Source organism: Chinchilla lanigera, unplaced genomic scaffold (genome assembly GCF_000276665.1).
Source record: "Chinchilla lanigera isolate Chin_1 unplaced genomic scaffold, ChiLan1.0 scaffold00003, whole genome shotgun sequence".
Taxonomy (NCBI): Eukaryota; Metazoa; Chordata; class Mammalia; order Rodentia; family Chinchillidae; genus Chinchilla; species Chinchilla lanigera.
Genome location: NW_004955404.1, coordinates 11,727,615 through 11,739,767, shown reverse-complemented (window position 1 = coordinate 11,739,767; position 12,153 = coordinate 11,727,615). Strand labels below are relative to the sequence as shown.

Below are 12,153 nucleotides of genomic sequence, written 5' to 3'. Positions count from 1 at the left end.
TATTGCATGTCTATATCTGTTTTCATGAGAAGCCACTTTGAAGATACCAATATGTAATACAACAAGCATTGTTAATTCCCTATCACTTTGTTTGTAACTCTGTATTGTCTGTACTGTGCTTGTGATGTTGTAAAATGTTGTATGTCTGTTAATGTTTCCCTCCTTTTATCTTTAAAAAAAAAAAAGATCTTGGTCTATGGAGTAAGTCGGTGTTAATAAGAATGTGCTGACATTTCCAGTTAAAGTGTATTGTTTCTCTTTTCTTCTGTGAACTCTGTGAAGGACCCAAGAGACACAGCAGACTGCAGCAGATGAGGGATTTTAATGAATTCTTGAACACAGGTGCATGGAATATACCACCTAACCAGTGGCATGGAGAGAGTGCTAACCCGTGGGTGGGTAACACACAGAAGGTGGTGCACCCTTCAAAAACTCACAGAGGACCAGCACTTATAGCTCCTAGAATTAGGATGCTCATGTGGAGTGGAAAACAGGGCTAGGGGTCCACAGTTGCCATCTGGAGTTGGGAACTCTGGGTTTTCTTTCCTAATCTCTCCTCCAATAGACAGCAGAGGTTGTCCTCTGGAGAGTGATCTGGAAAAACTTGAAGTAAATCCATTAGTCTCAGCGGGAAGCAGGGACAACTTACAGGCAGAAAAATGAAGGTAAGAGGCTACAGGCCAAATGTGAGGCCTTTCCTTCTGCTCCTCTTGTTGCTTTCACAACCCAGCAGTTAGATATTTACCCCTGCCTTTGTCCCTGCTGGGTTCCTGTGTATCCACCTGGACAGGAGACTGGAGGGCTCTTTGGAAAAAATTAGTGGCCCCAAGGAAACAGATTCCAGGCTCTAGGGACTCTCAGGGAAAGGTCGAGAAGGAAAAGGAACATGGACCACTCCAAAATGGTGTCTTTAGAAAGAGGTAGAGAGCTGAGGAGTAGAGAATTTTTAATGCAAAGAACAGGAGTGCTATCTCTGCCTCAGATTTGGGAAGTGGTGGGACACCCAACTTCCTGGAGATGTTCTAATCAGACACATAACTACATAGGACAACTGTGCAGATTCATGCAGTATCATCATGAGAGCCAAATAATAGAAAAAAATTGCTTAAACAGAAAGTGGGCCTTGTTCCTACAGTCATGCTTGCTACTGGGTTCATTCCTTGGTCTGTCCATCTGTCCACCCTTCTGTCCATACATCCAACCACCAGTGACAGTCAAGTCATGTGTGCTGTCAAGTGCAGGAGAAAAGGATACTAGTGAATAGAACCTTGGACTCTATTCTTTTAGAGTTCATGTAAGTGCCAGGAGTACAAATAGTACAGTATATTCCTTCAGACATTAATCATTTGTAAAAATTAAGCAATGAAGATTTGCTTAATGTCAGGTATGTAATGGAAAGCATAAAAAGGTATTAAGAGGAAAAAAATATACTGCCACTCGAGGTCAACTGTCCTTAAATTTTTTTCTGAGTTTTCTTTTCTATACACATTTATGAATATACAAGGTATTACCGATCATATGTAACCAATCAAAACAACATTAAACTGCTATGAAACTTATCCAAACATGGTCATACCTTTCCAGAATCCTGTATCATTTTGACATTTTCAGAACCAAATTTATCAGAATAAAGTTTAAGGAGTCGCTGAGAAATTTCTGACAGAGGTGTGAGTTTGGGTTCTTTGTAAATATACTCCTTTCCATCTTCATCTTCAAAAAATCCCTGTGATAAAAAGCACAATTAGAGCTGTCCTTGAATATAAGCCCCAGCCTTAATATCCAGGAAGGGCTCTTTGGTTATGGGAAGGGGTACAGGGGAAGAAAAGGAATGCTTCTAAAATGAAACCCTACTTAAACAGGCTGTCCAAAAAGGAAGGTAAATGGTAATAACATGGGTCTGGGTGCAAAGGTACAGGACAAACACAAAATTGCAAACTTATTCAAGAATGCTATCATTAAGTGTCGAGCAAAATGAAAGATCTGGGATTTAAGACTGTGTCCTCTCAGTGATGGCTAATGATGGAAGTCAAGCCTGTTTCACATTCCCAGGAAGCAGAAGTCACTGAACAGTGACCAGTGGCTCACAACAGGCAGGCATCAGAAGTGCACATGCGTCCTTTCTCCTGACAACTCCCATTGGCACAGCACTAATGGAAGCATTCACGTCTGGAGAAGGTATAGCAAAGTTACATAAAGTTTGAGTAAATTCTGTTTTGCTTTACTGATGAGGAAAAAATTAATATTAGAGGCCTGCAGCACAGTATCAGAAAATATTTTCATTATGACCAAAATTATTTGTTTCAGCACGCAATTATGTTTGACTATACGGCTTAGGATTATATGGGAAGTGAAAAAGGTTGAAAATGTAAAAGTCCAGATTGAGGTTAATATTTGAAATAAAAAAATTTAAAAGCTTTTCATCTAAAATAAAGGAGAGAAAATAGTGCAAAGACACAACGTATGGAAAAAAAAGGGCAGACTAACATGAAACAAAAAACATCCACGTCAAACTAGGAGTTTAGATGCAGTACTTTCACTACATTACTCGCTTTGTAAGCATTTACTGTAATTACCTCCACATCTGTTTCACTGTCAGTAAACTGGTATTGCTATAAAGTTATAAAAGACAATAACAGAATAAAGTGAAGGTTACATAATGCTCATAGAAAACCACATACCCTAAATAAATGGATTATACTTTATACACTTTAATGTTAGAGATTTGAAGGTTAAAATTTAAGCTAAATTAAATCCTCTAATATAGGGTTTCTGAAATATTACAATGGTAAATATATTTGTGGAGATATTATATTGCAAAAGGTAAAGGTGCAAAGGCACAAAGAAAACCATAAAGTCTTAATTTTGGTTTAAAACATGCAATATAGACGTACAAAGTAATGGGTGATTTATTTCTGTAAATGGAATAAAATGTTAATTCTTCTGGAGTTTGTAATGACTAGACAGATATACATACAGACTTGAAACTTGCAAACCACACTGAAGTACCAAAGATGCCGCTAAGAATGTTTACAAAGGAAGAACTTACCGCTGCCTTAAGAAAGTAATAAAGAAAAGACAGAAAGAAAGAAAAAAAAGCAGAAAGTTTACTACAGAGGAAGATAGGAATCATACTAAATATGATAAATTCATCAAATCAGCATTTACGGAATACAGGAAGTTTATATAACTTTATAGTGTTAAAAATTTTAAAAAGGACTTAGAATAATCTATAGAATGGAGGCAAGGCTCACCTGTCCAAAGAAGGCCACCCGGAAATAGGTTCCCAGGAGCCTTCGGCCTGAGTGCATGACCTCAGTCACTTTGCTGTAGGCCCGGTGCAGCGTGTCATATAGATGGGCTAGCCTCTGGAAAACAAAACAGAACCCATTTCTTCCCACTGTAAGTAGCAGAATCGTTTTATAGTAACAAATATGATAATGTAGGTGAAAATTCTTTTGAGTCTGAGCAAAAAAAAAAAATCAAGGTTATATTTTGACCATATATCTTACAGTGATCATTTAGGAACTGTAATGTTTCCTACTCAAAGGAAAATCTATTTTAGTTTCAGCATAACATGAGATGTCTGAGGAAGTCCTCTGATGCCATTTTCAGTCTGCTTTTCCTACTTACCTGACATGCTAAGAGCCAATGGTCAACCTGCCCTGCCCAGGAAGGATGCAAAGACTACCATATTCCTATGCAGGCTGATTATGCGAGTCTGAGGAAAAGGGCACCTGGTGATTACAAAACTCCTGTTTGTGGCTACCTTTCAAAAGTAGTGTTGGCATGGAAATCCACGTAGTTTAGGATGTAGGGTTCTGCAGAGGCGAGAGCCAGGTATATTTTGATGCCTCCTGACTCTTTGGAGGTGGTCACTGGTGATCACCTTCCACATTATATGGAGGGTCAGAGACCACTTGATCCTCACTGAACCAAGGCCTTCTTGCTTCTATGCCCAGAGCACGTCTGCGGGTAAGTCACACTACTGTTCTCAAATAGCAAGACACAAAAATCCAGATACCTCAAAATCCCTGCGTTTCTCATAGATGGGGATGATAAGTTTATAGATGTCAGCAATCAGCTCGTAGCGCTCTGCCTTCCAGAGTCCATCTGCACACTGTTCAAGAAGCTCCATCAACACTTCCTGATAGAAGAGAAAGGTCATCAGCCAGAGCAGAGGTTATGAAGAGCATGACACTATATTCCTTTGGAAGGTGTAACTGTTAAGACTGCTGGGGAAAATTTCAAGTAGTATTTTCAAACACTATCTTCATGCTTAGGACTACTTGTCCTCATGTTCTTTTTAGGGAGCTGTCTTCCAGTCATGTTTACATGCATAGATGGGAAAAGGGGTCACAATGCATGACTATGCATTAGTAACCTGCACGGAAAACCTGACATTGATAGCTACACAGGCTCTCAGTTTCTGCTCTCAGTTATCTTTCTAAAAATATAATTTAGAAGTTTTATTTTTTTTTTTCCTTTCTAAGGAAACAATGAGTTACTAAACACGACTTCAGCATTGATTAAATATAAGAATTTAGTGATACAGTGTGGCGGGTACTATGCCTGCCTCACCAGCATCTTCCCCTCCCTCCCTTGGAAACGTCTTGCCATTGAAACTTACGTGGTCACTCTTCCTTTCATAGTCACTCTTTAAGTCATGGCCTTTGGAGGAAGGCAACACTACCTAAGGCCCAAGAATTGGGGCATGTGGCTCAAATGCATACCAATTAGCAGGAACCTATTTCCCAGCCACAGGTACTGCTTCATCATGGGTGGGCATGTGGTCTAAGCAGGCCAATCAGGATTGATTTTTAGGACCCCAGTTTGGATTTCTACAATAAATGCTGCCCTCAGGGAGGACACAAAACAGGCAGTAAGGAGCCTGGAGCTAGCATTCATCTCATGGCCACAGAAATAGTCTGTCAGTCTTAGTAACAGGGTGAAGAGCCCCATTCTGCCTTGGCAAATTAACTATCAGGGCTAACTTTGGTAGCTGAACAATGTCAATCTATCCATGGAATTTCCTAGTGGATCCAATACTCAATTTTTATTGTTTAAACCCATTTAAGTGGGTTTTTATTATTGATGTCAAATAAAATTTAATGTGCATATCTGTTATCTGAATAGCCTGCACAATGTGTCTATTGAGATCTTTTACTCATTTCTATTGGGTTGTTTATTACATTTTGGAAATTCTTTATATATTTTGTATAAAATCTCTTTCTAGTTATGTGATTTGTCTTTGGATATTAATAATGTCTAGAAGAGCTGAAGTTTTAAATTTTGATAAGCTCAACTTATCAAGTTATTTTCTAGATTGTGTTTTATGGTACATCTAAGAAATGTTTAACCTAAGTTGACAAAGACTTTCTACGTTTTCTTCTAAAAGTTTCATAGTTTATTTACAACTATGATCTACTTTATTTTAAAATAATGTGTAACAGATTTTTTTCTTTTCTTTGCATACATATGCTCAATTGTTCCAATACTACTTGATGAAAGAGCATCTTTTCTCCACTAAATTGGGTTTGAATCTTTGTCAAAAGCCAGTTGATCATAAATGTGGGTCTATCAACATTTGACTTTACATTTTATTTCATTAATATATGTTTATCCTATTGCCAATACCACACTGTTGTGATTACTATCACAGTTTTATAGAAGGATTTTTCTAAGGCAACACTACTGATATTTTGAGCCAAATAACTCTTTTTTGTAGGGGCTAGTTCTGTGCATTGTAGGTTATTTAACCACATCCCTGGCTTCTACCCATTAGATGCCAATTGCAGTAACATCTTTCCCTTTACCTCAAAGTCATGACACTAAAAACATGTTTCCAGACACTGTGAAATGTATGCTGGGAACAAGGGAGGTTTTGTGTGCAAAATCATTCCCAAATGAGAAACACCGCTTTATCGTCTTCAAATTGCTTAGCATGAATCCTCTAGACTTTTGGGTATTCTAGTTCCTTTGCTTTTCCACATAAATTTTTGAGTCAGTTTGTCAGTCTCCACCAAAATTCCATGCAGGGACAGCTTTAAATCTATAAATCAATTTTGGGAGAACATACATCTTAACAGTACTAAGTCTTTTACTCCTTTAAATAATATCTTCTTTGATTTCTTTCATTATTTGTGTTTTATAGTTTTTGGCAAATATCTATACAGACTTATGCTTATATTTTCATGTATTCTGATGCTACTCCAAGTTTAAAACTTTTAACTTTTTAAAGGAAAATGGGTTTGTTTAAATGAGACAAAGTCACTAGCATATTTACCTTCAAGAATGATATAAAATAATCAATATAGCAAAGCCATGGAGTAAGAACCTTTAAATCTGAAGATAGATGATTGATTTCTGTATACCAATCTTATTTCCCATGATCTTGCTAAACTAATTTATGAGCTTTGTAGCTTCTATAAATTCTTCCAGATTTTCGTTTGTCTCATGTGAGTAAAGACAGTTTTATTTCCTTATCTTACTGACAGACTAGCACCTCCAGCATGATGCTGGATAGCAGTGATGAAGGCAGGTTATCTATGTTGTTTTGTTCTGAATTTTAGGGAGGAAGCATTGTCTTTTACCATTAAGTATGATGCTAGTTGTAGTTTTAATGTTAGGTAATCTTTTTCAGGTTGAAGAAATTCCTTTAATTTTCTTTTTTCAAATGAAAAGTGGATGCTGAATCTTGTCACATGCCTGCTATTAAGGCATCTATTAAGATGGTCATATGACTTTAAAAAACGTATTCTGTGGATATGTGAATTATACTGACTGGTTTTTCCAATGTTGAATGAATCATATATTCCTGGAATGAACCTTGTAGACAGGATGCACTTCTCTTTTTATGTACTGCTAGCTAGATTCAGTTTGCTAATATTTTGTTGAGTTTTACAGTTGCTTTCTTTTTTTTTTTTTTTTTGGTTTTTTTCCGGTACCAGGAACCGAACTCACGACCTTGCGCTTGCCAGGCAGGCGCTTTGCCGCTGAGCTAAATCCCCAGCCCCCTACAGTTGCTTTCTAATGTAGTTATATCCTTATAATTCTGTAAATGAACAGCAAGTCTTATGCTTTTCAATATTAGCCTAATATTTCATCACAGGCCTACAGTTTAAAAGATCAAAGAAAATAAACATTTTAAAAGCAGCTGTGACTCAATTTATCAGAAAATACTATCACACAAGGCTATGTAATTCCTATGTTGTATTTATCACATACAAATCATAAAACTGTCATTTGTATGACTAAAGTTGGCACCAGTGCTTATAAAATGTTATGCCAGTTGTCTCATAGTTTATTGCAGGTCTCATTAAAACCAGATGTACACAGTAATCACAACCGCTATAGACAAAGAAGAAATTAGAGAACGTTCTAACACCATCCTTTTTCCTGTGCATTTATGAGGATGTGCACCTTTCTTACTTTTGTTCAACCTTTTCCTATCGACAATCACTAAACACAACAAAATTTTTTTTTGTTTTTGGTACCAGGAATTGAACACAACAAATTTTTATCCTTTGCATGCTCCTCTGATTATAAAAAGCTGTATTAAAAAAAAGCACAAAACTAGAAGTTGTACAATTTCAAGAGTATACTTACTCTTCTATATTTCTAAAATATGTGGAATGTTATTATAGCTCTAACCTTAGTTGGTGTTTGTAAGGATCAATAAAGATTTACGCATAAAAATGTTCTGAAAACTATAAATGCTGCTCAGTAATTCACAGGTCAGTTAAATACACATCTTATTTCAATCATCACTTTCTACTTTGTACTAATTTTTAAAAACCCAGTGCCACACACATACCGGGTAGTCAAGTATTTCCTGGGTGAGTAAGTCAATTTGCATTTTTTAGTAATATCACTGGTTAATATTACCAATACTGGTAACACTGCTAAAAGGTAATTCTTTACTGTAGAGAAATGAACTAAGATTCCTGTTATCAAAGCCTTACACTTCTCGCATATCTTAGGTCAAACACACTGCCAGAGGGTACTTACTGAGTACTTTCTTTCTCAGGGATGCTATGGAATTGCAGTAATTCTGAGTAGTATTCTGAGAAGACTCCATTTCCCACAGCTTAAGAATATTGCACAAAGTATTCTTCTAAGAATGAAACAGCCAAGGGCATGGAACTTTTTTTCACTTTAAAACTCTTCTTAAATTTAATTTATAGACTAATCACTTGGCCACTTTTATTCCAAATACTAGGCTTTTTCAAAGATACATGTAAACTTTTGTGATAAATTAATTGGTCCCACCAGTATGCATGGTCATGCAGATATAAATGCACAATGATGATACCTTATTTATTGTGAATGGGATGAAAGAGACCTAAAGACTCTTAATTTCATGCTGTAGCATGTTTCATTCATACAGCATGATAAGAATTTGAGTAATTTAATGAAATAATTAATTTCAATTTAATGGAAGTAATTTTAATGGAATTTCATAAAAATTTGACAATTCTTCTCAAAGTTATAATTATGCACCATCACTACCATATCACCGACTCAATCATTCATTCATTTCTTAATTTGTTTAAATATTTTACCAAGCATCTATACTATGTATGAGACATTACACTGGAGTTATAAAACAAAATCATGTAAAATTAAATCTCTGTAATCTCTAAAAAGCTCTCACTATACTTTTACCAAATGTGAAAGGGATATTTTGAAAGGTCTATTTGGCCATGTAATGTAAATGCAATCTGAGCTAAAGACAGGATCCTCAAAGACACACATACACATAGTCATCCTTCAGAGTAGCCAAAACTGGGGCTGGGGATTTAGCTCAGCGGCAGAGCGCCTGCCTGGCAAGCGCAAGGTCGTGAGTTCGGTTCCCGGTACCAGAGAAAAACCAAAAAAAAAACAAAAAAACAAAAAAACAAAAAAAAACAGAGTAGCCAAAACTGTGGTTCTAGACTCATGGCCACCATCAGAACAGATGTGGCACAAGTGCTGAAATACCCGAGATGGAGGAAAAGAAACTGATTTCAATTATATGCCTTAACTGCAATGCAAGTCCCAAGGGCAGATCTCAGTTGAGGGCATCAGAGACTGGTTTATTTAACAGCAGCCAGTGGTATCTGGGTAAGTACTGAGGGGACCAACTAGCCTGCCCTCTTGGAGCTCAGTACTTCCCTGTCCTCCTATAGCTTCATGCCTAGAGTGAAAGATGGACCCATAAAGGTATTTACAAGATGGCAGTAAGAGTACTGATAACGAACTTGCAGGAAATCAAGAATGCAGACAGATGATAACTCTATGGGTAGTCTCCTGAATCAAATGTTCCTAAATGGCAGTCTAAGATTAGAATACTATTTTTATTCATGTTTAGCCAAATTAGAAACAGATGGAAGGTTAATAACTATCAAACTTGAATGCACATAGTATATTTATACTGGTATATATGTGTATGATCTGATATAAGTAACAGTATATTATGAAAAACCTGTTATATTTGGTACAGAAAGATGGACTTCACTCAGACAGACTCCCCAGAATGGTTAGGGAATGGGAAAGTTTGATAAAGCAAATAAATTTTAGTAAATATTATGACATAAATACCGTAATTCTTTTTTTTTTTTTTGAGACAGAGTCTCGCTGTGTAGTTCAGACTGGCTTTCAACTCACTGTGTAGCCCAGGCTGGCCTTGAACTCACAGTCATCCTCCTGCCTCAGCCTCTGAAGTGCTGCATAATTCTTGACAGTTATCAAGAATTAGGAAATAACACATCATCAACTTTTATACTCTAGTGACCACTATCTTCTTTTCTGATTCAGGAGGCATTCAAGATCTATAGTCTATCAATGCAAATATTACTTACTACAAATAAATAGTAATCTGCACTATAAAAAGCATAGTATAGATTTTCCAAATAATAAACTGAAAGTGGCCTTTATTTTTTAAAAAAGGTATATCTTCTACTAATAGTGTGGATTACTGAACATCAAAGCTTCATTTGGTAAATTATTCAAACTAATGTCAACTCTATTCTTAGACATTTACAGTTGATGCATCAAGTAACAGTTATTTGGATAGAAATAATAAAGCAGAAATCAGACCCTTGAGTTTGAGAGACCATATGTCAATACAAAATTATAGAGTCATAAAAACTAAGACACAGTTTGACAGACCATATGTCAGTACAAAATTATAGTCATAAAAACTAAGTAACCGCTATAGTATATATGAATACTCTTCTCGGCACATCTTCTCATTTATGTTTTTGAGACAGGGTCTTGCTGTGTAGTTCAGGCTGGCCTTAAACTCATGGCAATCTTCCTGCCTCATCCTCCTGTGTGCTGGGATTACAAGCATGTGCCACCATGCCTGGCCACTGAATTCTAAACAATCACTGCATCTGAAAATGCAGAACTAATCCAGGCAATGGTCAGACTGTGTGATAACTTGAAAGTCATCATACAGAATACCTGATTATTACCTTGTTTAAAATGTAAAAACCAAGATATTTTCTCTGAATTGTTGACATACGCGAAGGGACTAGTTGAGGGGGCCTCAACATCCATGCATCTGGAAAATAGCACTTTTTACGATATTAAACTAGACTTTAAAAAGAGCACTAAGTTCTTAAGTCATTGTAGAATCTTTTAAATATGTAATTAGCCAGTCCCATTTTTAACTGTGTCACATCTGTTTGTTGAAACGGCACATTAATGCTGTGTATGTGCGTAGTGAGGCTGTGCTTATGCAGGGTACTTTTGAGATTTTTTTGTTTGGATACTACTTGTTCCATTTTAGAATTAATTGCATTTAATTAACCTTGCCTATAAAGCAAGATGATAACTCTATTATCTCTCTTTTAGGAATAACTGGAAACCTGGGAGCTGGCTCAAGCAATTGAATACCATCATACTATCACTCCACAGTACATAATCAGCATGTCTTTGACTAGGTCAACATTTTTCAAGATACAGTTGATGGCTGTTTGCATCAGCATAACTGCTTGGGAAGCTTTGGAAAATAGCAATTTCTGGGCCCTACATTTATATAACCGAACCTGAGGGACAAGGATGAGAACCTCTGTTTATAACAGGTATCCAAGTAACTCTTAAGGACACAAACCTGGTGGCCGGCGTTAGGTGGCAGGTTCCTCACTTACACATCCCTGAGCTGCCATTTCCTGACAGCTCTTCCCAAAACTGCTTTGTTTCTGGTAGAGATTTTCATCTTGCTCTTGTTTTTTTTGGAAACATGAGGACAGCCCCCATGAAAACGTACACGGCAATTTCTATTTTCCTTTTAGAGACTCTTTCTCTTTCTTCTCCTTGTTTGTTTCAATCTTGGTGTGCAGGGGTTGCGCAGGACTTTACAACCCCGCCATGCCACATCTTACCACAGATCATTATGTATTACAGACCGTGTTAAAGATTTACCAACTTTATGATTGAAGGACAGGGTGGAAAATTCACACTCTAAAAATAGCTGATAAAGTGGTCCTTGTCACATGCTTACTTCTTACTCAGACGGGGTACCATTCATAAATTTCCCCAACAGTCTCTGCTCTTAATTTCATCAGGTAATTTATTAGGTTCTCGTGACTACTTCACCCACGAGTTATCAGATGAGGAAACTTGACCTTTATTTGATTACCCCTGCGGGGCAGGTTACTGGAAAGTTTATTTTTCTGTTGTTCTTGGCAAAGTAGCTTTACTTATCTAATTCCAAATAAAATGCTGCCCTCCAGAGGTCTGACTTGGCGCAGGGTGCAAGGGGGTCTCTGCAAGGAGGCAATCTTGTCCTTTGTCCTGCCTCTTCTCAGAGAAAAACCAAGTGAAAACTGGCCTTGAGGGGAGTTGAAAGCTGAGAGCATGCGGGCTTTGTTCCTTCAGTGACAGGTGTCACACTTGAGAGTAAAATGTAAAAAGAAAAACAAAAACCACCATCTGTCCAGGTACTTTAAGATGGGAGGCAGAGGGGCTGTTAATGCCATGGAATAACCAGCTTACTCCAAGAATAATTTGAAAACTTTATCTATTGTGGTTAAACTTATCTTAATATTTAAACTTCATGAAGTACATATAGTATATTACCTTCTTTGTTTATATTTAGTTTTTAACTTTAAGGCCCATTTGAGACTAGACAGCTTATGACAGTGGTTCTTAAGATTTTTACATAGC

General features: G+C 36.9%; 1 protein-coding gene across 10 annotated transcripts in view; it reads right to left on the bottom strand.

The window, feature by feature from the left end:
* Dock9 (dedicator of cytokinesis 9) overlaps window positions 1-12,153 on the bottom strand; it is a 218,672-nt gene that overhangs the window by 21,208 nt on the left and 185,311 nt on the right. For 7 of the 10 annotated variants that reach the window (XM_013516094.1, XM_013516099.1, XM_005374066.2 and 4 more), the window contains 3 exons: window positions 4,022-4,144; window positions 3,252-3,365; window positions 1,577-1,723 (listed from right to left, as the gene is read on the bottom strand). In XM_013516094.1, the coding sequence (XP_013371548.1) occupies window positions 1,577-1,723; window positions 3,252-3,365; window positions 4,022-4,144 (384 nt within the window). Of the gene's footprint in view, window positions 1-1,576; window positions 1,724-2,573; window positions 2,610-3,046; window positions 3,053-3,251; window positions 3,366-4,021; window positions 4,145-12,153 lie in introns of all 10 variants that reach the window. The other 3 variants (XM_013516091.1, XM_005374068.2, XM_013516098.1) reach the window with 1 other exon arrangement.